Raw genomic sequence first — 25,034 nt, 5'->3', positions numbered from 1 at the left:
CGCACTATCTACCAAGAAAATACGAGGCCAACTTGTCAAGCCAACAGGAGAGGTTATGACAAGTGTGACCGTCCGGCAGATTCGACGGTTTCAGGAGATCCGAGCTCAGAAGAGCGCTAAGGCAATTCGAGATGCCAGCCGAAAAGCTACCCATATTGCCGTCAAGCGGATTGAACAAGAGTACAGGGAGGAATACGAAGTCTGGAAAAGGCGCCCAGAGAACAAGATTCCTGGCACTAATGGGCGTCGCCTTCGTATGGCAACCTTCACCGAATTCCTGGAAAAGACTAACAAGAACGACTATCTTCCTCTTGACGACAACGACCCTCTCTGGGTTCCACCAAAGGAGCGTCAGCCACTGGCATTTTTCGACTTTGGAGATAGAAAAGAAGTCCCAATCCCCTGGTCAGCCAAGAAGCCGTTGTCAGAAGTCAAACTCCCATCCCCTGAACGTCCTGGGATATAGATTGGCAGCGCGACTACAATGTCAATTGACGACAGCGACGATGACAGATTTGACTTCACAGACAGTGAAGATAGGCAGGAAGAGGATATCGAGTCACCATCTCTATCCAGGGTTAAGAAGGAGTCTCCATATATAGCCATCATCAAGGACATCAGGAGGTTCAAGAAGCGACGAGCCCGCAAGTCTGCAGTAGCAACGCCAGGGACAGAAGACAACAACCATCACCAGGAGGCTGAAAGAGAAGGCACAAGAGAAGGCACTACTGTAATTGAGAGCGTTGAGAGCGATGGGGATAGGGGGTATGATATGGAGGGAGAGGGAGACGAAGGCGAGTCACATGACCCGTTGTTTGACTAGTTACAACCGGGTGGAATTGAATTTTACTGCGTTTTTGAGCTTTTCAGAGCCCAGTTTACAATTGAACTATTTGCAGCTATTTGAGGCTGTTATTGCGATGGTAATTGAACTTGATGGCACCTTTTGCAAAGACGTGATTGTATGGGAAATTTGGTGGCGATGTGTCCGGCTATATTGGCATGTCCGGGGGTTTTGGCCCCACCTGTCGGGAGACAGGTGGTAGTCCTGAACTAATTAGTCAGCAACTAACCACCGGGTAGTAGTTCTGGGAGCCGGACTTCGCCGCACGTTCGATGAAAAAAGCCTCCATATGTCTGGTCGTGCTGCCCTACCTTTGCCTGAGCACAGGTTACTCTCCTATCGCAGGAAAAAGAACATGAACAACAGACATAAGGAAATCGCACAACCACCTTTTTCTGGCTTGTTGCCTATCCAACGCCGTCTGCTCCGAGAACAACATAATACTCCTAGGAATGTAGCGAACACAAAAAGTATTATTAGGTTCCCCAAAACGGTGAATGCAAGACCCCAACAAATACTAAACTTAAATGCACCGTGTCCCAACAGCAATGCTCCGTAACTTTTTTCTTTTCTTTTCTTTTCTTGTTTCGGATCTCCCGGCTTTTGATGTTCCGTTCCTACTTAGCTTGGATCACTGCGCCAATGCAATGCGTCTCATCCATGACCGTGCCGTTCCCGCCATGCTTGTAGCCATGTCGCTCCGTTGTTTTTCCCTCTCCCTTTTTGTTTGTTCTTTTTCGTCCGTTTTTTCTTATACGTGGGGTGTCCAATGCCGCGTAAATTAGGGTTATACGGGCTGGGGGTATCGATGCTTCGTAGGTAAAGCACCTTAGGTAAGTAAGAGAGCTGGTACGCGTTCCTTAGCGCTGCCTGTCAAAAATCTTGCCGGGATTCCTGCAACGATTGTTAGCAACCATGTCCACAAGATGCCTTATTGGCCAAGGTAGGATGCCGGGACAGAAGACTAACATGATCCAGTTGGGGTCGAGTGCTGTCTTGATGGCTTTCTGTGGTGCGGTTGTGTTAGCCTCGACCATCAGATTGGAGCCATCATTTTCATTTCTGGTCGAATCTTACCATGACCCCAAGCGTGTCATGCCCGACCTCCCAGATGAGGGATTCCTTTTTGCCCCAGCCGATGGAGTGCTCGCCGGTGCAGGTGCCCTCCATCTCCAGCGCCCTCTTCACCATGTTCTTGACACAGGTTTCGACTTTCTCCCGTTCTACCGGGTCCTGCCGGTTGTAGATGATACTCTCGTGGAAGTTACCGTCCCCGATGTGACCGAGGATGCTGGCGAAGAGGCCCAGATCATCCATCTCTTTCTTGCTGACCTCGATGATGTCGGCAAGCCTGCTGAATGGTACAGCTACATCGGTGCTCCCTAGGAGAAAAAAAAAGGAAAAGGAAGAAAGAGAAACAAGGGTCAGTCGTTGCCGTTCATGACAGACGAAAAAGGGTTGGCCAGTATTAGACTTACAGACTTCCTCGCCATCTTTGCGCAGTGAAAGCATGGACCACAGAGACTCCTTGCGGGCGGACCAAAGCAGCTTCTGTTCCCTGGCGTCCTTTGCAAACTCGAAATTGCTTCCTTTGTTGGCCTTCGTGATCTTTTGCACCTTGCTGATGTTCTCCTTGACGCTGGCCTTGGTTCCGGAGAACTTGAAGAAGAGAGTTGGCATCTCCTTCCAAACCCTCGGCGCGGTCGCTCCTCCCATGTTGACGACCTTCATCTGAACCTCGTCCATGATCTCCATGGCGGCGACGGGAATTCCGGACTGCATCACCTCGGCGGCGGCAGAGGCGGCGTCTCGAATTGTCGGGAACGTGACGACCGCGACGGAGAACTCCTCCGGGACAACGGCGAGCTTGAGGGTCGCCTCCGTTACGAGCCCGAGGGTACCCTCGGAACCGACAAAGAGGCCGTTGAGGTTGTAGCCTGCCGACGACTTGCGCGGTCGCCGCCTCGTCTTGATGACGGTGCCGTCTGCCAGGACCACGGTCAGGTTGATCACCCAGTCCTTCATCGTCCCGTACTTGACAGCATTGGTGCCGGAGCAGTTGGTCCCGATCATGCCGCCGATCTTGGCGCTGGGGCCTGATGGCTGTCAGTCCATCGTCCATCGTCCATCGTCCATCGAGGGTTGGGGAGAGGGGCCGCGACAGGAATCCGAGAGAAAGGGGGACGGGACGAACCAGGGTCAATGGGGAAGAAGAGCCCGCTGCCCATCTTGGCGAGCTGCTCGTTCAGGTCCTGCCAGCCAATGCTCGGTTGGACCACGACGTCCATATCCTCTTTGTTGAATTGGACGATCTTGTCCATGTAGGCAAAGTCGACGCTGATGCCGCCAAAGGGGGCAGAGAAGTTCCCCTCCAGGCTCGAACCGCCCGAGTAGGGGATGATTGGCACGCAATACTTGTTACAGATGCGTGCGATAATTGATACGTGCTCCGTCGACCGCGGGTAGGCCACCGCGACCGGCAGCCCTTCCGGGTTGACTGTCGACCATTCGGAGTATCCGTGGGCGAGCAGATCCTCGGGATCGATGGAGATGATATCCTCCTCTCCGATTTCCTGGCGGATTTCCTCCAAGGCCTGCAACAAGCCGCGCCGTTCAAAAGCCGATTAGTGACTTGCCGATCTCTGGTGCTCGACAACCGGCATCCGCGATGCCGAATGCGTGTGTTTCGAAGGTAGGGGCGAGACACGTACCTGCTCCATCCCGCGCATGCTCGCATACCGGGGTGCCGGGAACGCGCCGTCAAGCAGCACGGGGCCGGGAAAGCCCCGATGGGCCAGCTCGGACACGCCCCAGCCAAGCAAGCCGGTCGCTGTGGCTAGGGCGATGACGGCCGGCAGCGACCATGCCGAGGCGGTCCGAGGAGCCTGGCCGTCGCCACTGGCAGCGGCACGCCGAAAAGCGGAAGTGGTGCTGAAGCGCTGCCGGACAGTGGGGCCGGGATTGTAGAGGGTGCCGGCCAGGGATCGGCCAAGAGGCCTCGCCGCCCTGACGAATCTGTTTGCCGACATGCAGGGTTTGACAAGCCGCAGCATCGATGCACGGCGCGGAAGCTGCTTGTTTCTCTGGGTTGGCAGATCGTAACAACGGAACCCCCTGTGACTGGGTTGACTAGCTCCCCGTCTTCGGCGGGACTTGGCCGCGCTGGGCTACTTGTAGAGTCTCTTTTTTTTCAGCCAGCCGAAATCCCTGGGCGGAGCGAGCCCGGAATGGCCTCGTTAGTGCTGGGGCCGGCAATCCTCGATTAGTCTGACGTTCGCCGTCCGTGTTAAGCCGGCAATACCCACTCTCTTGGCCGGCACTGACCGACACATCCGACAACGGGACAGAGCGGGTTCTTTCCGAGATCGACCCTTTCCTTAGTTTTGAATGTTTGTTTTTGATGTGCGAGTGTGTGTGTATATATACCCGAGGGGGGTAGGGAGAGAGTCTTGTGTGAGAGAGAGGCCCAAAGAGTGGAGTAACTTTCCACCGAGAAACGACTACTCCGTAAGAGAGGCGAAGAAAGAGAATCGAGAGAACTACACTACGGCAGAACCATAGCGGACAACAGATAGCTACGGTTCCTCTCTGACCGGCACGTGTTCTTCGCGAGAGAAGAGTGCCCTGGTCTGGCGGTCGGTGTCGTGTCGTGTCGCCGCCTTTAATAATAACGCCTCTGAGTTTCCTCATTCGGACCGGTGTGCAGCTTGAGTGGAGCAGCAGCCGACCCAATCAAGCCGTGCGGGTAACTAAACCAAGCCATGTCCGGCGGAGAGGGCGGTTGAGTTGTTGGAGCCGGGGGGCCAAAGGGGAGCCGCTGGCTGGCACAGGTGTGATGTGTGATGGGTCGTGGATCGTGGGCAGAGAAGAAGGGGGCCACTGTCGGCCAAGAGAAGCAGCTTAGTCCGCTGCCCATGTTGTGCGCCAGCCCGAGAGGTAAGAAGCTGGGCAGGTTTTTGAGTCGAGAACATGCGCGTCGCATGGATGAATCTACTGCGTACCTGATGTGTGTACTTACAGCAATGCACAGTACCTGTCCGTGTATGTAGGTAGGTACATCGCACTTGTACGGATTACACACCTAGCTACCTCGTGTAGGTACATGTCGCTACGGAGAACCGAGGACCGAAGGGCAAGGTTGATTGATTAGCGCACTGCAAGCGGCAAAGAAAAAGGAAAGCCAGGCCAAGTAGTGTGGCTGACGGATCTGGCAAGGGGAGCGTGACTCTGTCAGTTTAGTTAATTACACACCCACTCAACGAGGGCTCGACGGCGTGGGGGTAAAGCTGAGAGGATGACTCGAGTGACTCGAGTCTCACCACCCGTGCTGACGAGCAGTTACACAACCAATTTTTCAGGAAAATAAAAATGGCACGGTTATGTCAGCACAATTGATGCGGTGTAAGTGAAAGGGAAAAAAAAATTATGACGTGGAATGTCTTCTATTGCAGTTTCCGGCTTACCGCGAATGGATTGTAACCACGCGACCATCGTGCAGCCAGCATGCGGGGAAGGTCATGGGATGGAATTATTGTAGTTAATCCGTACTGTATTCCGTACATGGGGACGGATTGTCGGTGGATTGAGGGTCTCGGCGCCCTCGGGGCTGCGGTTGGGATCGCCGCGACCTAGCATGCCACGCACCCGGGACTCGCTTCCTGGCGTGGCCTCGGTGCTTGAAATCAAGATGTTACCTGGAACCCAACCACGGGACTTCTCTCTTACGAGATCTCGGGGCTCAAGACCCAGAGGGTTGGGACTCGGATTTTGAAAGTCTCGGTTGTGTTCGAAAAGAAGGGACCCAATGAGATTCACGGCCAGCGCCAAGCCTTGCTCTTTCCCTGCGTTTCGACCCACACAGTTCAAGAGACCTAACATTCAAAAACATGCGGCTAGCAATATGAATCGACACTCAAAACAAAAAGAGGCGGAAAGAAAGAAGTCCGGCATGTGTAGATCTTCCAGTGCGGCTACATACTTGCCAAGTCCTCGAGAGCCCAAGCTCGCCGCCGGGAGTCGAATGCATTTCGGCCTGAATGATGGGACGATCGTACAGGGCATGGGGCGGTCTGCATGCAGAGAGCATCGAATCGCAAGACTTCGAACATACACTACCCGACCGCCCTCCCCCACGATCTTGAAGCTTGCTCGCGGGGAGTTTCCTATCTAGTGTACGTACACTACTAGCTCAGAAGCAACCCAATCGTCCCCACCCCATCGACATCTGACTGCAAGGAACACCAAACTTGCATATGGGCTTCCTGCACATCTACGAGCGATAGATAGCTTCATCAGCCTGTTTCTCATGATTAATGTGCTTAGGGCCGCTCTTGTACGGGGTTCGCCCCGGCTATACGCTGCCACAGTCATCTCTCAGCTCCCGACTTAACGCAGTTCAAGTGGGATCGAATAAGATTAAAGAAACAAAGGGAGGGGGGGGAAGCAAACTCTCGAGCGTCGTCGCGCCACGGGCGGGAACCCATAATACCCAAGCAACTGGAAAGGCAAGGGTCCAGGAGTGGCAAAGGGCGCCCATAGCCTCGCCAGCCACCGCACCCAGTCTCTCGGATTCGCTCGTGCGACTCAACCAGAGGATGGATTAGACTGGGGCAATTCAGGGCTGGACATCTTAAGCTTGCTCTCAACCAGGCGGCATGGCCGAGCAATCCTTGAACAGAAAACAAAAAGGCACGCCATTCTACGAGCCCAGGTAGGCGACGAGCAATCAAAGAAGCACATGCTGTACCTCTCCATGGTATAAAGCCCATCCAGGAGCAGACTAAATGCCACGGAGCCTCCTCCGTCGAGAAACCTACAACCCTGTGTCCCTGGTCCGCAATGTCGCACAGGGACACCTCCAACCTACCATCGGGATCGTCCAAGAGTGGCTCGATGCCATATACCCACCCCGCACTTACCGGGATCCGGGTGTAACGCGATTCCACCAGGCGGCAACTCAAACTCGGCTCCCTAGGTGTGTGTTCCTGCCTATGACAAACCGGACTGCCCATTATGTCTCTTAAAGCTTACCGAACGTCGCTACACCGATTACCCATCGAAACGTTTGTGCAGCCCGAGGTCACTTCCTGCCAATGAAACCCCTCGCCGGCCGGCCCTGGGAAACAGCATAATGAAAGCGGTCCTTCGGGATATCTGGGGAACTAAAACAAGACACACCAAACGTGACCCGTCAGCCCGCAGCATGCTACATGCCGAATGTATGTATGTACATGTACATACACAGTCTCATCCCATGGAGTTGTGACCCGGGCAAAACTTCCGTTCTCTTCTCCTTGTCCTTGTCCTTTCCCTTCCCTTCCCTACCTCTTTCGTCTACCACCAATTTGCCGCCTTTCACCCCCTCCCTCTTTCTGCCTCCCCCGCGGTGGTCCAGCCGCCTCGTCCGTTCATTTACATGCATGAGGGATCTAGAGAAGCGTGGGGGGGGCGAGGGGGCGGGGTGGTTGGGGATGGGGCGTCCGGATCTAGTCCTCATACTACGTAGCATCCCAAATCCCTTACTTTTACGCATCCCAGGACGCCGAGGGAAGAAGGACCGGGACGAATGAAGGAGGGAGCCCACGAATGATCTCTCAGCCGAGTTCGCCATTGCAACGATTGCTCTACAGATCATGTAGAAGTAGTTTTTGCTTTTACCTCACCATGTATGGGACGGAAAGTACTCTTGGTTCGAACACCGAGAGATGCAGCCAACAAATCTCAGCATGATTGTCTCACTCATCGCGCCGGTCCATAGCACGAAAAAGCTATGGGGGTTGTTATGATTCGCTCCCTCTTGAGAATAATTGTAATTGGTTATAAGTATCGTTTGCAGGGCATTGACTGGTTTTTTTTTTCTTTTCTTTTCTTTTCTTTTCTTTTTTTTTTTTCGGGCGTATCGACCGAGGATAGCGCTCCAATGCGCGTTGTGAGATTCTCGCCGCTTCGAAGAGATGCGGTTGGAGCGGCAAGAATGAGAAAAGAGAATGCCTGGCAACTCCACGAATGAGCGTTTTTCGGGGAGGTTGTGCAAAAAACAGAAGAGACTGGTCGCACGATGAAAGAAACGTAGGATATTCGGAAAAAAAAAAAAAGAAAAGAAAAACCAAAGTCATGAGATACAAACGCACAAGCATACGTAAGAGTCATGTCCCATTATGCAGAAGGGCAGTCCAGTTTACGGGTCGATTCCAGACCCGGGTATACCGGTCAGCAAGAGGGTCGCTTGCCAAACCTAAACTACTAAAGTGACATCCGGTACGCCATCCAGCATGCTTTTGTAAGACCAGCAACCTCATGCCCTGCCCATTCCCGTATTTATCCCCTTTAGTGGCCAGCAAGGGCCTGCGCCCGTCTCCGGTCGCGCTCCTCAGCAATGGTAAGCTTGACACCCTTGCCCTTGGGAAGGGAAACCCAGGGCTTATCGGTGCCAATGACGAAGACGTTGCTCTCACGCGTGGTGAAAGTGTTGTCAATGGCGTCCTTGAGGTGGACAATGCCGAAGCCACCATCGTGACGCTCACGGTGGGTGATGACACCGACACGACCCATGTTACGACCACCGGTGATCATGGCAATGGCGCCAGTGTCGAACTTGATGAAGTCGGTGATCTTGCCAGTCTCAAGGTCAATCTTGACGGTGTCGTTGACCTTGATAAGGGGATCGGGGTAGCGGATGCTGCCGAGCTATCGTTAGCACACCATGGTAGGACGTTGACATACCAACCGTATAAGGTCCCCTGCTTTGATCGCTCAGCTCCCCGCAAAGAGAGCAGAGGGGAGCCGAGCGATCCACCAAAGCTTGGTCCAACGGCTGACAGATGTCGGAAGAACTCACGTTCTCGCATCATGCGTAACCAAGAATGGCACACCACCACGGCCGAGCTGGACGCGCTTGACCTTGCCAAGCTTGTACTTGGCCTCCTCCTCCTGGATGCGGTGGACGGTGAAGCGGCCCTTGGTGTCGTAGATGAGGCGGAAGTTCTCGCCCGTCTTCTCGATGGTGATGACGTCCATGAAGCCGGCCGGGTAGGTGATGTCGGTGCGGACCTTGCCGTCGACCTTAACCAGGCGCTGCATCATGATGGCCTTGGTCTCGCGGTAGTTGAGCGCATACTTGAGGCGGTTGCGGACGAAGACGATCAGAGGCATGCAGTCGCGGAGCTTGTGCGGACCAGGCGACGGGCGAGGGGCGTAGGCACCCGACAGCTTGTCGAGAAGCCAGTGCGACGGCGCGCTGAGGCGCTTCTGGTGCTTCTTACTATTTTCCGTTGGTTAGCACCGTCAATTCCGAGAAGCGCAATCAGGTCGACGGTCCCAGTTGTGAGGGGTCCGCGAAGAACGGGATTTCGAGCTCTCAATCCAGGAAAGCGATGTAGCAATGGGTTTCTGAAGATCTCGGGTCCAAGCACTTACGGTCCTCTGCCCATCTTGGCTGTTGTTGTCGATGTGCTGGTCGGATGGGAAAGTGAAAGGGATGCCGCGAAGTGGAAGCGAAGGTAAATCGACCAGAAAATTGATTTTGTGCCCCAGCCCTAGCGAGTTTAGTGGGGCTTGGAAGGCGGTGAGAAGTCGGGCAAAATCCTGAGACGGACATTGAGGGACAAACCGTGTTTCAGGGTTAGGGTTATACATGATAGGATGTGCCTCGCAAACATCTGTAGCCGTTTTTGGGGGAGGGCGGCGGGGTTCAGTGTTACTAAGCAGCTCAAATGGGCCATGGATGCCATGGATCGACTTCCACCAGCTGTTCAAGAGGAAGCAGGCCGCCAGAGAAACCTGGACTAGGCATTAAGCTACTCTGAAAGAACGGGGAAACTTCCTACACCCCCTTGAGAAGTGTTTCTCATTTGTGCTCAGAGATTGCTCCCTTATCTAACCTGTAAGTTCCAAGAACCCCTCACCCAAAACGCCAGTGCTGTTTCCGGTCGACGCGGTTTGCGGCGACGATGCAAGTATTAAAAAAAGCTGTAAACACCTCGACGAGAAGGAAAAAAAAAATCATAAACAGTTCAAGAGAACGAGAATGTCAAAAAGCCAACCCAGTGTGTTAATTGATAACCCGCGACAAACAAAGCATCACTGCGCAGTTCTTCCCCCCAAAAGGCAACGGAAAAGTAGCTGAATCCCATTCGGTGGTCATGACGATTGAAAGATGGCCCAGTGGTCGAATCCAGGAAGAAAGGAAAAAAATTAATAAACAAAAGGAAAAAAAAGAAAACCTTTGACGAGGTACAAGGGCGCACTCGTAACCACCGGCGTTAGTGTCTTACCGGCCATTGCCGAGCCGACGTTCCGCGGCAGCCTGGGGGTCGTCAAGCAAGAGGTGGCTTAGATCCATCTCTGGTGCGCTTCCGAGAGAAGAGCCGCCGTGGGGCTCGGTCATGTCGAAGAGATCGGCCAGAGCAGGCAGAGACTCGGTTGATTCGTGGGCGGCCGGGGTGGTAGTCCGTCGCAGTCGCACGTCTTCTCGCGACCCTGATCGGTTCAGCGGGGGGTCCAGAGAGGGGAGAACGGCAGCGCTCCGCGAGCTGTCCGACGCCAGATTGACCGACGGCTCAAGGATGTTGGCTTTGCCGCGAGGAGCTTCCCTGTTGGCAGAGTTGGCCTTTTCGATGCTCGCGTATATCTCGGGGTACTTGTTCCGGACCCGGTCACGCAAGTCTGTCGGCTGCCGGCTAGAGAGATTATATTTGGGGTCCCGTTGAATCCTCGTCCACGACGGGCCGTATTGGTTCAATCCGTCCAGGATCTCTTCGTCGTCCTGCTTGGTAAAAGGCCGGCGTTTCCGGCGATGCGACTTCTCAAACGGGCCGTGAATGCCCAACTCGGCCAGGTCCTCCAACCTCTTGCGGTGTGCACGGGGCTTCCTCTTCTTGGACGCCGCGTCAGGATCCGGAGCGTTGGCCGGTGAGGCACCATCATTGTCACCACCCGCGTCCCCGGCCGGCTGAAGAATGTCCTCCAGCTGGATACCCAACTTGTGTCTAGCCGTTCCTTCTGCTGCTGCTGCTGCTGCTGCTGCGGGTGCTGTCGCCGGCGGCGGCGGAGCGGACTCTCCGTTGGCTGCCGGTGGCTCGTCGTCCGCACTTCGCCGTAGCTCCTCGGGGCAGCACGTCCTGAAACGATCTTTCAGGTCGCCGGCGGTCCGGCCGTTGAAGTGGAACTCGGGGTCCTCGAGAATTGTCGTCCATCTGCCCACTCCATGGCGACTCACCCCCAGCAGGAGATTATTGGTCTCTTCCTCCGTCCACTTTCTTCTCGGCTTCATGGGACGCCTCTTTGGCTTCGGGGGGTTGCTTGGCTCGGCCTCGGCAGTCGGGAATAGGACCGGGCGGTCCTCATGCGCGGCGTTGCCTACCTCCTTCCATGCCCCCAGGGTGAAATTCTCATTGTCGTCGAAGGACGCCGACGTGATGGGTGGGAAGACGGCGGCATCAGGCGGGGGTTCGTGGAGCCCGGCGATGATTGGGGGCACCACCTGCTGGGCAGATTTCTGCTTCTTGGGCAGCTTCGGTAGCTGGACGAAGTCCTCCTTGGCGGTAAGCGCCCTGTGTCGTTTCTTAGTCGAGGAGGCGTCTTCGGGGCTTGCCGGCACGTCGTCGACAAGCTTTCGCAGCGGAATGGCGAAGGGTGATGGCTCGGGCTCCTGGAGCAGGAGTTGGAGGGGTCGGATGGAGGCAGTGTGCAGACCAAAGTTGTCGTCCTGTCTAGCATTTGGCTTGACGTGGTCGGCATCGTCGCCAGCACTGGGCGGGGCAACCTGAGTCGAAGCCGGCCTCTCGGTCCTGTGGCTGCCGAGGAAGTCGGAGCCGAGGGGGGGAAGGGAAATCGGCTGGCTCGGAGCGGCGCCGGAGGGGATGGGATGTATCGGTGGAAGGTCAGGGCTCTTCGGCTTGTTGAGGAGGTTTGTGAGCCATGGCTCGATGGTGGCCATCATGCAGCAATTGCTGGGGAGAGGGGAGCATTGGGAACTGGTTGGGGCGCCGCCCCGGAGCACAAGAAGGTCGTCGTGGGCGGGGAAGCCGAGATGCGGAACGCGGTGGAGGAAAATAGGCCGGAAAATCGGGTTGCCGGGCTCTAATGTAAACTACTACTCGAACAATAATAAGCGTCCTTGGTTGGCTGCCGGATTTCCGTCCAAAGGCGAAAAGATAGGCAGCTGACATTCGGCGGCGCGGGGCCCCTCTCCGGCTTTCGGTCCTTTCGGGTTACTCGCTTGGCCTTGGTGGTGCAAGAGTGAATTCGAGGGACCAGGATTGACAATCAAGGGCGTTCTGGACCGCGGAGGTCAGCAGGGTGTTCTGGAACTGAAAGGCCGGGGATACCGGAGTGAATCACTGGTCGAGCATGATTGGTCACTTTGAATGTCTTTTAAAACCGCGAAAGCCTCATTGGCTGGCCCGGGCGTTAACTAGCACGTACCGCAAGTAATCCGTAAGCATGAAGGACCCAGTATCTTACCTACTCTGTAATCCGTACAGTAGTTAACTGGGAACGTTAACCACCTTACCTTCAATGAAACCGGCGTTCGCCCTTCGCAGGCTCTACGAAGAATGCCTCGCGGCGTAGGGAAGGTACCGTAACTGAGTTATAAGGTAGATCCTGTGCACAGCACACTTTTCTCCGACCATGTTACGATGCCAGCCTGGAACCTAAGTTGGAAACAGGTCGGAAGGGACGTAATGAGTTTCATATTACACAGTAGTATTGTATTGCGCATATATCTTGCAAACGGAGCAGGAAAGTACTACCAAGTAATCCGTACATATAATAATAAGGAAGGTTCGCAAAGTGATCAGGTACTCGCGTGTCCATAACCAAGGAAGAGGAGGAGGAACTCTTGCATCACGCATCCATTAACCACGACAAAACGTCAACCAACCATCTCATTCAACGCACTGACATTGGAAGGCAACATGTGAGGGGCATCCACTCTCCATCATCTGCACTGCATGGGTTATTTGTAATAATCATGCCAAAATGATAGTTCCAGCTACCCACACAGACCGAGCCGGCAGCAGAACTATCTACAAGAAGTCGGCAAAGTAGTCAGAAAAAGAAAGGAGATAAGAATAAGATAGCTCGACCGACCGACCGAGCCCACCTGCGCAAAATCTCGTCATGGACCCTTAAATAGCGAGGAGGAGAACGACAGCCAGAACAGCCGGCACACCAAGCGTGACGGTGTTGCGGCTGGCGCTCGCAAACACGGGGATGGTCGTCGTCGACGGCGGGGGCGGGGAACCCGACTTGGTGGGGAGGCCGGCCGACGGGGACCATGACGACGACGAGGACGAGGACGACGACGAGGAGGAGGAGGAGGGGTTAGCCGCTGCGTCCGTGGCCTCTGGCTTGGGCACCGTCAGGGTAGTGAAGCGCGTCGTGGCAACCCGCGTGGTCGATGTCGAGTCCGTGTCCTCGCCCTCTCTGCTGGTAGGCAGGGGAGGTCTGGCACCACTGCCCGACTCGACCGGCGCCGGAGGCGAGGAGGCCGAGGTCGACGGGCCAGTCACCTCAGTGATGGGGCATACGGTCGTGCTGATGGCGATCGTCTCGGTCGTGACCTGGCCGATCTTGCCGGGGCAGTCGGTCACGGTAACCGGGCAGCTAGTGATGGTGTAGGTGGTGGTCGAGTAGATGGTAGACGTTGTCCAGCCCTCGGAGGCGGTGCTGCTTGCAGTGGCGCTAATGTCCGAGGCCGACGATCCGGTGATGGTGGCCCTAGGCGATGTGGCGGTCTGGGTAGCGGACACAACGGCAGAGGTGCTAGTCTCATCATCCTCGGTCGAGGAGCTGGTAGTCTCCTCGCCGCTGGTATAAGTGGATCCCGGGGCGGATGTGACGGTGGCAGTCTCGGTAGCCAAGCTGCTGGTCTCGTCATCCGGGCACGAGTCGTCATCGTCAGTCGAGGTGCTGGCGGGCGCTTCGCGGCTAGTAGATGTTGACTGCGGGGGCAACGTGATGGTAGCAGACCCGGTAGCCGTCTCGGTGGCAGTCTCGGTAGCAGACTCGGTTGCAGACTTGGTGGCAGTCTCGGTGGCAGACTCGGTGGCAGACTCGGTGGCAGACCCAGTAAAGGTCGCGGTCGTTGACGTGCTGGTCTCCTCATCTGGGCACGAGTCATCGACGTCGGTCGAGGTACTTGTAGCCGCACCGCTGGACGTTGTCAAAGTGACACCAGATGCCGAGCTGATGGTGGAGGAATCACCAGCTGTCTTTGTGGGAGCTTGACTCTTAGTCGAACTAGTCTCCGTAACCAAAGTCGAGCTAACCTCAGTTGACGTCGGGGTGGAGGGCGTGCTGAGGCTGCTTGAAATGCTAGTGCCGGTTGAGGAGCTGGTGCTACTCGAGCTGTTTATGCTAGTCACGCTAGTCATGCTGGTCGAGCTAGTTGACGGGCTGGGACTAGTCGAGACTCTAGTCGAACTAGCCGAGTCTTTGGTTGAGCTAGCCGAGGTACGAGTCGAGCTGGTCGAGGTTATTATGATTGAGCTTGTCGAGGGCTTGGCTGAGCTGGTCGAGGTTCTAGTCGAACTAGTCGAGCTCTTAGTTGAGCCGGCCGAAGTTTTCGCTGAGCTTGTCGAGGTTCTAGTCGAGGTGGTCGACCTGCTGGTGCTAGAAGCCGTGCTAGTACTAGCCTGAGTTTTGGTGCTTGTCAAACTGCTACTGCTAGCAGATGTGCTAGTGCTGGCTGAGGGGGAGAGGCTGGTCGAGCTGCTTGTAGGGGGTGGGACGCCGAACCTCACGCAGACCTGGGCGCCGATTTGGAGGTCACAGGTAATGCCCGGGTTGAACTTGTACAGGTCGTCCAGGGTGATGCCGTAGGAGCCGGCAATCTCGTAGCAAGTGTCACCGCTGACAACCGTGTGCCACCTGACGCAAACAGTGGCCGTCGCCGTCGGGCCCGGGGCAGTCGTGGTGTGGGACGGGGCGCCGCAGGCAAAATCATGCAGCAAGTCGTAGAATGGGGTGCCGCCAAACTTCTGGCTGCCATAGAAGGCATCCCAGACCATGACACCACCAAAGGCCGGCTTGTTCTTATGCTTGTTGATCAACTGAAGTGCAGATGCAGGGGCTAGGTAGCCGGAGCCGGCAGCGTCAGGAGAACCAGGCAGGCCGATGAAGATCTTTGCGTTCTTGCTGGGGGTCTTGGCGAGGTAAGCCGCCCAGTCGTCAAAGTTGTTATTGTCAACTCCGGCGCAAATTGGGTTGTTGTAGAACTGGACAAAGAGGGCATCGAATTGACAAGTGTCAATGATGTTCTTCATCATGAAGAGATCCGTGTTCAGGGGGCACTCCGGGGCGGCGGTGATCAGATACTGCTTGGTCGTGTCCAGCTGGGTCAGGGCACGCAGCCTTCTGATCATGGCGACATAACCGCCTTGGTCCGCTAAGAGAAAAAAAGGGGGCGTCAACACCCTGCCCGGTCGGAGTACTGAGAGCCACCTTCACTAAGCCACGAAGAAAGGGGGTCTGCTTACTGAACTTGTGCTCGATATCAAAGTCAAAGCCATCAAAAACAAAGTGCTCTTCGCCCTCGTCGGCGTTGAAAAAGTCATCGAAAGGTCTCGGTTTGTCTCCCCAGCTCGCGGTGTAAGGGCCGAAGGCGCCCCAGACGAAGTCGGCAAAATACTCCCCCTCGGGCGGGCTAGAGATGCCGTAGTCCGTCTTGGGCGGGTTCCATTCACCGCCGATGGAGAGGAGCACCTTCTTGCCCTTCTTCTGGCAATACCGAACATCGGCGGCGATCTGGCCGCACTTGCTGAGGAGGTTCGAGTCGACTCCGTTGGCGTCTTGGTACTTGGCGGCGTTCGTGCAGTGGACGGAAAAGTCACTGCCCGGATACCTCAACGCGGAGGGATCTTTCTCGGGAGACTTGTTGATGAAGCCGACTGTGACATACTCGAAGCTGGAGGCGTCACAAAAGGTGCTGAGTCTGTCTGAGGCCGAGCCCTTCTGTCCCCAGTAGACATTGACGGCAGGACTTGTTGCCATGGCTGGGGCCACGGCGAGGGCCGCGACGACTAGAGTCCGGGAGAGCATTATGGACGAGATGTGATATTAACAATACAGGGTGAGTGTGTGTTTGTTCGTCTGTACACACGAAAAACGAGTGAATGGCCGAGGATGGCTGGGCCGTAGTAAAGGAGCGACTGATGAACTGCAACGGCAGAAGCACACAACGAAAGGACGCAAACAAGACGTTTGCAACGGCCGGAGAGAGCACGCCGTCTGGTGTTGAATTGAACAGGAACCAAGAGGAAGGCAGCGGGAAGAAGACGGCCCTCGGGAGGCAAAGGGAACGGCAGCCTTTCATAGGAGGAGGCCCAACTTAGCCAAGCCAGCTCAGAATGGAAAAGGAGCACCCCTGGAGAGAAAAAGAGGGGGGAGAGAACGGCAGCCCGCTTCCACGATGCGTCCGCTGTCGTTGACATCCGGGCTCGCTGTCCGCAAACAAGGGGGGGGGGGGGGTCCCAGGAAATTATCACGCAGGTGCAAGCAATCCTCCCGCGGGCCCAGACCGTGAATTTCACGATGGGCCATCCACCCGCTGGCGTGCTACCTAACGTTTGAGGAGTCGGTTGCCGCACCATGTATGCTTTGAAGAGGTAGGTATCCCATCGTGATGGTCTCAAGACCGTCAAGAACGCACAAAAGAGTAGGAAGAGAAGAAAAAAAAACATCTCAGTCCTACTACAGGAGATCCTTCTTGCGGTACGGGAGCGTGATAGACCCTCGAACTGGTCGAGTTTCGTTTGTGCTCTACTAACAGCTCGCGAGAGCCAAGGAAGGCGCTGCTGCATTTTGCTTCCCAGAACGGGGTCTGCCTGCATGAATTGTCAGTGCCTGTTGGTTGCCACACACGGCATCTTCAAGCCGTAGAGCCGAGTGGGTGATGCCAGTTCTCCTCCCAAAGAAGAAGGAGCCCCTGCCAAGCCGATATTTCGCTCCAGTTGCACAAGTTCCCCGCGTCGTTGAGGACCAACCGACATTCAGCGGCCATGCCCAGCGCAGGCGTTGCTCGTCTTCCCACGGCGCTTCTGTCCGCTTGCGGCCTTGAGGTGACATGGGCACCCCCAATGGCCGAGCCCGGGCTGACTCAAGCGGCGATGATTTGCTACCATTCGATCACACTCGAGTTTGGAGCACCCCGCCAAGGCGTTTTAGCCAATTTTGAAGAATCCTGCCGCGTGCTGCTAGTTTTGTCCCTGTCTGGCTTACGCAAGAATAACAGTCAGAACGTTGATGCAGCACAGTTCTTCTCAATTCACGTTTCGTCTCGTTAAGCTGGATCGCGACATTTTCGTGTGCAGTGGGCTGGATGCACCGTTCGTGGCCGGCGATCTGGGTTCAGATCGCTTTGCCGCGGCGTTTTTGATCCCTTCCTCCTTGGGCAATGAGGCTCTGCGCCGATCAGCGACCGGCTTGCTCGGCAAGCTTCTCCGTTCTCGCCCTACGGCAGGGGAAGGCCCTGCACATCTCCACAACACGGACGATGCGAGCTCGCCCCGGCCTGTACTGGGCTGCCCTGTGAGAAATCACTTGATGCAATCTACAAACCTGGAATCATACATCTTTGACACCTTCTCGCACTTTTTGCTGCCCGGTGAATGATTCCTTATATGTACCTTACATACACTCTTTGGCAGGAACTTGTGTACGGAATTCAGTATATGGTAGTGCCTACTTTATACGTCAAAATACCCGACTCGCCTAGGTACCTTGGTAATACTCAGACCAGGCACATCGCCACTCAATCCAACCAACAATCTTCCTTGGCCCTCAATATTCTTGGTTAACTCGGCTCCCATTCAATAAATCACCTGTTACACCATCTTGGCGGCATCTTGAATGATGCCGTTTCTCCGTTGTTAACACGGGGCCTTGCTTTGACCCGAGGTCTTTCTCGTCTATGCGATGTTGTAAGTTCCCTCTGGTCTGGTCACACAGTGACAGAATCGCCGCGCTCACTCGATCCGAAATCTTTTTGAGGAAGACGGGAAGAGGCACTAACAGCGATGCGTGACCCTGCTTGAGGACGATCGCTGAAGCGACAACCAGGGTTATGTAGTTTTAAACACGACGCCAAGGGTCAGATATAAGTTGACTTGATATTGTCGACCTCCAGGGGGCTCATTGGTTGTGGAAGACGCGTCCAGGAAAATGCCAAACAGCACTGACGCACTACATGGACGGCACAAGTGCAATGCATACCGCCGTAGTTACAGGTTTCGTAGACCCGTCGCCTAGAAAGTCACCCCTGGGCTTACGGTTGATGCTCGAGACAACTAGTGACAAGGAGATGAGGTGCTTTTTCGGATGCTTGGAAACTGCATAGCTTTCTTTGGTCCGTGACGTAGGTACTCGATCCATGGCCGTATTATGCCTCATAGGTTGGGAACTGGTATGGCAGAGACTTGACTCTCCATACTACGTAGAACCAACTTAATCTGGTTCGACCAGAAGGGCCTGTGATATGGACCATCGCCGTTAACAACTCCCGCAACGAAGTTGAGCAAAAACTCGGAATCAAAGTGTAGCCCGCCGTCCCTGCTTGTCTGGATATTTGCTTCAATGGCTCGTAGGGGGTCGGTTACGCATCGAGTTGGGAGCTCCCGGGAGCTCTCCCTCTCTCCGTTCCCCCCGCCCCTTTTTTTTTAAAAAAAAAAATTCCACGCCTTGCATCTCTAATGGTCTGGGGCCTAGTCTCTGTCCACTCGTCCGATATCTAAGCTAGTAACTGCCCTTGCAACAGAAGGGCCTCTTTAACCATCCTCTACCATGTGATTGCTCTAGCAGCCTGTCAATATTATAAATCTATTTTCCTGAGCAATGAAGTTGGTATGTAGGTACTCAAAGTGATGTATACGAGCTACAAACAGCGTAGATCAGCGAGGGGGAGACAGGGACTTGATGGCCGAGAGACGGAGAGTGGAATGATGAGTTCATGGCAATCTGGAAAAGAGGCCCTAAAACATCTTGGATTTGAAGCACCAACGAAGAACTGCTGGACAGGAAAAGCGCAGGTTTACCAAGTCACTGATACCTCCTAGATGCTCTCTCCAAAACTGTTACACACGAGAACGTTTCTCAACCCGGCGATGCTCTGAAATGAAGCTCCTGTCAATAATAACAAGACAGCGAGAAGAAAAAAAATCATGTGGCATTACGATTGCTGACTAGTAACTTGTACACCCTGCAAATACCCGGTCAGGATCAAGAAGGCCAATTACCTGGCGCCTTTTAGATACAGAAAACATATTGCCTGTCCTTCCAGCGTAGTAACTACGGCGCTTAGGTGCTCTAGAAGCGCAGGAGGTATTACATCAGAACGCCTAGGAAAGTCCGCCCTTGGCGTTGACTCAAGGCCCCAGCTAACGCGTGACCGTCATATTCTACTTTTGAAAGCCTACCATACTTACGACGAGGAACGTTAGCAGATCTCTTGAGATCGCTAATGAGACCTGCCAGGTGCGAATCCTTGTCGGCGCGATCGAGGCTCCCATCGAACATCGCCAATGTCGCGGCAAGTCTGTGGGTGCATGGATGCCCTGCCAGATGGAAAAGCCTCGGAAGCCATCAGAATCAACCTAATCCATCCCTTGGACGTGTTCATCCGGGCTGGTTTTTGCCTTAAGCTCAAGCTGACCGCAGGCGTGGGTTTGTGGTTACACCGACAGGCATGTAACAAAGACGCCTACACTTTGCAGAGATGGCACCTGACACAAATGTAACCATTGATACGTAAGTTACCTATTATACTTACTGTGTACAGTACCTGTTCGTAACGTAGCCGCAGCTTCTTGATGACCACTCGCATTCCCCAGTCCAAGCTGCTGCGCCATCCCGTGCTCTGCAAGCGCTGCAATCACCGGTATTACAGTACTGCGGAGCGGAAACGCCGACCTTCGCACACGCTCCACTCCTGCTGCAGGGTCTTGCACGATGCCGTAATCATCCCAAACCGGTTTCCGCCTGCCCGCAGCGGCCGTGGGCTGTTGCAGGGAAATCCAAGCCTATTCAGGGCACATCCGAGCAATGCTGAGCCACAACCGACAGGCATCTTGATCGATTCACAAACCATGCCTTTTCGGCGATCTTTAACAGCAGTCATACGCCGAGAAACTGCATAATAACAGCTTTTCAGAGCTACAACTAGGGTAATCCCCACAGATCCGGCGTTCCAAGGGCTTTCAGGTTATTTTTGGCCTTGATGGGGATTTTCGGCATTTAGGACAGCCCTGCATTGTCCGGCAGAAACTCCGCGATCTTGTCCTGTCACCTATGGACGACATTTCCAAGGCCGCCATGCTGGGTACTGTACACACCGGGCCATGTATTTTGCAGTGTACAGAGTAGGACGGAGAGCATGTCCACGATGGAAAGACTGATCGAATCGTCAAAGGGATGCACGCAATGTATGCAGCCTACATTCTCGGAAGGCAATCATCCCGTCTGTAGCCAGCACAACTCACGACAGGGCAAATGCAAAACAGCGAGTGGCATGGGACGAACCGGCGTCAACTGCCGTGGGTAACGTTCGCTTGTCGAAATGCTTTTGGGAGCGGCGACGACAGCTATGGGGTAAGTGGAGGTGGCGGGATCGACAAGACTACTGGGCGTCGGACGGCGCAAGCTGGATCACTACACAAGTTCATACCTCTTCCAAAAAAAGGGGGGAAATAACTATGAAGAAGAGAAACACAAGCACTGATTGAGTGGTTTTTATCCATTACATTACAGTACGCAGCAGTACAAGTACGGAGTAACTGCCTGAAGCTCCTCCGTATTGCCGGGAAGAAAATGCGGAGAGATCCCAGTCGGTCATTCGTTAAAGAACCGTCGAATGCTGACCACTTGGGTTGCCTCGTGTGTGCCGTCGGGATACGAGCACCGTTGACACCGTGACCGAGAAACATTTGAGCCAAGATTTTCCCCCTTGCCTCGCATATCCCTTAGGACCCCTGTCGAAACCCCTTCTTGTCCGCGTTTCTCGGAGTCCCACGCAATCTGCCGACAAGAGCGACTTTTGCTCAGCCCATTCTCTTCTTTCAGACGCTCTTCACTATCCCAAGAAAAATACTAAAAAAAAAAAAAAAATAAAAGAAACCCATCCACTCGTTTCCTTTCTTTCTCAACCTTCCCCGCTTTCGCTCGCTAACCGGTTTCATTCCACGTTTCGTTGTCACGGGTGTTCACTGCGCGACTGGATTAACTACCCAGTTTCCCGCAACCTGAGGCACGAGTTGTATTTCGACCCACTCGGTCACACGGGCAAACCCTTCATTTCGCTGTGTCCGTCACCTCGCTGTCCGACCGCTTCGCCTGCCACTCACGTCGTCGGTTCGACCTGAACGATCCCTAAAAGCGTGCAGCGGTTTGCGAATTGTGGACCACTCGCGCAGACATCGGAACGGCCTCTCCTTCCCGGGCGTGAACGCCTCTTAGAGAGTCTCGTTTCACCCGCGCGTGGAACCGCCATCGACACTGTTCTGGGTTCGGTTTTACGGCAACACCGGCCAAAATGCAGCTCAATAGAGCGCTCAGGTTTTTAGTCTTGGGGCTTTCGGCCATATCAGTCGCCGAGGCTACCTTTGGTCGTATCAACGTTGCCGGACGCGATGTGAAGGGACTCCAGCCGTTACAGGATGAGGAGGAAAATGTGACAACCGATTCCAGTCCCGCAACGTCGACGAATCCGCCCGAGGAACCGTCTACAACATCCAGTTCGGAGGAACCGACCTCAGAACCCGAGACCAGCAGTAACACCCCTTCCTCCTCCTCCACGACGACGAAGCCGCCCCCCGCCACGTCGAGCTCGGAGACACCTAAGCCGCCGTCCACTTCGACATCCAACGAGGAGCCGACTCCAACGAGCTCGAAGGAGGGTGATGACGACCAGGACACCCGCACGTCGTCGAGCAATGGCCCCCAGCCGACATCTACACCAACCAAGCAGCCCGAGCCGTCGACCTACATCATCACTCGGATCATCACATCCACCCGCGACGACGGCTCTCCGGTGACCTACACTAGCGAGACGAAGACGACGCAGACCCCCGGCCTGGCGGCCCCCGGCAGCAACAACGACCAATCCTCGGGCATGTCGACGCAGACGCGCAACACCGTCATCGGCGTGGTGGTCGGCGTGGGCGGCGCCATCGTCCTCGGCGGCCTGGCGCTGGTCGCCTGGCGCATCTGGGGCCGCAAGAAGCCCCAGGAAGAGAGCGACGGGCTGATGGACTACAACAGCGCCATCGAGAGCAAGCCCGACTCGGGCGGCCCCGGAGCCGCCCGCTCGCCCTTCCAGAGCACGCTCGAGAGCTACCACGCGCCGACCCAGGTCAACACGGCGTCCAACTTCTGAGACACCTCTTTCGCCGGTGCCGCTGAGAAGCTGGGCCTTCACGATTCTTCCTTTAGCTCGCTTCGTCCGTCGCCAGTTCCGTTTCCTTCATCCATCCCATCAAGGGGGAGGGAGGGAGGGGGGGGAGGAGAGCGACAAGGAGTTTCGAGCATCGGTTCTTTTTTTTTATTCCTGCGTCCTTTCGGAGCGTCGTTTGATAGGGTAGCCGGAGCAACGTTTGCCGTCACGTCAGCACATTCCGCCGGAAGGATATGATCCTGTGTGGTAAAGACGTGGTTCGGTACGGACCTCCGATTGATGATTCCAGTCTCCAGGCGGTTGGTAGGAAGGCTCGCGGCGTTTTTTACGTTGCCCTTGCTTATGTCTCGAGGAGCGCGCTAGATGGAACATATGGAGATATCAAACGAAGAGCCCTACTTTTTACTATTTCCCTTTATGTTCTTGATGGCTTCTTCTGTTTGCAGTTGATGTGGTCGGTCCCTCGAGATCGCGCAAAATACCTCAGGACATGTAGGACCTTTTAATAATATCACACTCATCCAAACAACGTCATGTGGGGGATGGCCACGCTTTTGCATGGCAGAACACGCGCGTAACACGGACATCATTGCTCGCGTGCTGCTGCACCGCAAAGCCCTCATCCCAAACTTGAGCACGCAGTTGATGCAATGCAGGAACAGGTTCTGATATTCCTGTCGGTGCTCGGGCGTGGATATCACCATGTCACGTGCAGGAGAAAGCCCAATCCCCCTTTCTGGGTCACCGTCTTGTCTCAAGATAGTTTCATCAGAGGGCCTTAGCACGCTGGGCAGCGACAGCAGCTGGGCTTTATAGGTCATCGAATGGAACTTGGTGTGCTGTAAAAATGTGCTACATGATATTATAACTTCGTGCCTCGAGTACTTTGTACTTGGATTCGCCTCTCTAGACCAATGTAGCTTTGTTGATGGCCTCGCCATCCAAAGGGGTTCAGATGCTTCGAATTTGACATCATATTTCTCGCCGCAGTTCTAGTTCGAGACGAGTTGGGAAACGGTAACGTCCCATATAGCAGCCGAGGAACACCACATGATGTCTCTCGCGGCTCTCCTCCTCTTCACCGCGTGGATTGTCCTCGCCCTCGCCTCCTCCAATGTCGATAGCACAAGATACGGCCAGAGTGAGTTCCGCATGGCCGTCGTCCTTCCCCGGCGGCAGCAGCAAGGCCGCACCAATCTGCAAGCATTCTCCGGGGCACTGGGCGGCGTGGGGCCCCCGGCCATCACCAACTCGGGGAACCCGGAGAGGCCATATGAGGTCGACGGCGATACTTTCGTACGCCACTCCCGGTCTTACCTTTTTTCTTTTTATACGAAGCACCCGAGCCGGGCTTATCGGGCCTGGTGGTCAGAAAAGAAAACATCGTTTCACTAATAGAATGCCTCGCAGCCGGATTACGATACAGCCGCAAACCGGGCATGTGACAACCAAAAGAACGCGTGTGCGGACATGGCGAACACCAAACCCGGGGTGGGCTTCAAGGTGAGCGATTGTGACCGGCAAAATGGTGAGTTCATTCGCCCCGGGGGTTCTTATTCTTCTTCCATTGTTGAGGCTGACAATCCCGCGTGTTTCAAATGACAGAACAATGCAAGAGCGCGGCGTCTGCGGCTACTGTGAAAAAGTTCCCGCCGTCATCCCCGGTGTTGGTAGGCTCGGATGATACTTTCGATTTCTTTTGCGAGGTCTGAGCCCTAGGACGGTGGGTTTGGTTTGTGTTTGAGAAACGCGGTTTCTGTTCTTCCTAGGGTACTTCGGAGGTTCGGCGCGAAGGGAAAAATAACGGTGATTTCGTCAGCCATGGGGATCCGGAGCTCGGGAGCTTGCTTTGGTTCGTTGCTCTCTGGTGTTTTGCTACCATGCGGGCGTTGGACTCCTGCACATTTGAGACACACCAATCAGGAATCTTTGACTGTCTGGCAACGAGGTGGCTTACTCGGGCATCAGTTAGGCCTAACTGCGTCATTGTTTCCGCATAACTGAGCTGGCTTATCATTGTTGGCTGCTTGTCTTTATCGGGTGCTGTCTGCATTCGAACGTGGTGGTCTCTGTTCACACTTTGTTCCCAACTATTTTTTTTTTTTGTTTTTGAGTTGAAAGGAGCGACGGAAGAACATATCTGAAGAAAACGTTGTCCGTTATCCAAATCGAAGCACTCGGCGCTGGAGGACATTAAAGAGACAAACAACGTGATCACAAGCCCTCAGGTTCCAACGAGAGAGCAAGCAAGATGCCTGCTACAAGGACCCTGAGGTTGTTCCTGCTTTGTTAGCGCGTTGCCGCCGTACGCAGCAACTCGTTGTAAGCCCCCGGCCCCGGCCCCGGCCCCGCGGTTTCAGTGGACCCTTGTGTTTAGGGGGTGGCCCACCCAACTCTCTGCCTCATGCACGTGTGTCGTGGCTGCTCTGAGTTGTTCAACGTAAAGCCTTGTATGTACATTGAGGCTCAGGATGCGGACCTGGCTGCCATCGCGAAATGGAAAGAAAAACTGGCGACTGCTTCTCTCGGCACCCTCGTCAATATTTTAGGGTGCAATTGTTACGAGTGACATGGCGACAGGGGCTGTTGTCGGCAAATCCATACAGTTGCCTGTGCACTCGGTACCAACCATCCGCCAAATAGGAGTGAAATTACCGGCCAAAGCATGTGGATCGGGCAGGGGAGTTGATTGATTAAACAAAGCTGTTTCCGGCCAAAAAAAATCGGCGATTGCCAGCCGGCGGCCCACGATTCCTCCTCCGAGTCCCTTTAAGCCAGCATCTCGCGGACACTCCTCGCGTT

General features: G+C 54.9%; 5 protein-coding genes across 5 annotated transcripts; 1 reads left to right on the top strand and 4 right to left on the bottom strand.

Moving 5' to 3' along the window:
* Positions 1-1,704: 1,704 nt before the first annotated feature.
* P884DRAFT_191794 (FAD-linked oxidase-like protein) lies at positions 1,705-3,873 on the bottom strand (the record flags this gene model as incomplete). Its single annotated transcript, XM_069437616.1, has 6 exons — positions 1,705-1,738; positions 1,814-1,851; positions 1,922-2,226; positions 2,323-2,940; positions 3,039-3,438; positions 3,556-3,873. The coding sequence occupies 6 exons, from the start codon at positions 3,871-3,873 to the stop codon at positions 1,705-1,707; spliced, it is 1,713 nt and encodes a 570-aa protein (XP_069301049.1).
* A 3,861-nt stretch (positions 3,874-7,734) lies between these two features.
* P884DRAFT_282388 (40S ribosomal protein eS4) lies at positions 7,735-9,318 on the bottom strand. The gene is made up of 3 exons (XM_069443595.1): positions 9,260-9,318; positions 8,682-9,104; positions 7,735-8,522 (listed from the first exon to the last, which is right to left on the bottom strand). Exons 1-3 carry the CDS (start codon positions 9,271-9,273, stop codon positions 8,171-8,173), a joined length of 789 nt encoding a protein of 262 aa, XP_069301048.1. The 5' UTR covers positions 9,274-9,318; the 3' UTR covers positions 7,735-8,170.
* A 336-nt stretch (positions 9,319-9,654) lies between these two features.
* On the bottom strand, positions 9,655-12,039 carry P884DRAFT_254708 (uncharacterized protein). Its single transcript, XM_069440916.1, has one exon. It carries the CDS (start codon positions 11,781-11,783, stop codon positions 10,113-10,115), a length of 1,671 nt encoding a protein of 556 aa, XP_069301047.1. The 5' UTR covers positions 11,784-12,039; the 3' UTR covers positions 9,655-10,112.
* A 506-nt stretch (positions 12,040-12,545) lies between these two features.
* On the bottom strand, positions 12,546-16,226 carry P884DRAFT_216457 (glycoside hydrolase superfamily). The gene is made up of 3 exons (XM_069439311.1): positions 15,328-16,226; positions 13,892-15,236; positions 12,546-13,711 (listed from the first exon to the last, which is right to left on the bottom strand). Exons 1-3 carry the CDS (start codon positions 15,887-15,889, stop codon positions 12,976-12,978), a joined length of 2,643 nt encoding a protein of 880 aa, XP_069301046.1. The 5' UTR covers positions 15,890-16,226; the 3' UTR covers positions 12,546-12,975.
* Positions 16,227-21,371: 5,145 nt separating this feature from the next.
* Positions 21,372-22,214, top strand: P884DRAFT_296582 (uncharacterized protein; the record flags this gene model as incomplete). Its single annotated transcript, XM_069444429.1, has 1 exon — positions 21,372-22,214. The coding sequence occupies one exon, from the start codon at positions 21,372-21,374 to the stop codon at positions 22,212-22,214; it is 843 nt and encodes a 280-aa protein (XP_069301045.1).
* Between the last annotated feature and the right edge of the window lie 2,820 nt (positions 22,215-25,034).

Source organism: Thermothelomyces heterothallicus, assembly GCF_042370625.1.
Source record: "Thermothelomyces heterothallicus CBS 202.75 unplaced genomic scaffold P884_scaffold_2, whole genome shotgun sequence".
Taxonomy (NCBI): Eukaryota; Fungi; Ascomycota; class Sordariomycetes; order Sordariales; family Chaetomiaceae; genus Thermothelomyces; species Thermothelomyces heterothallicus.
This window is presented reverse-complemented; position numbering and strand designations above follow the sequence as displayed.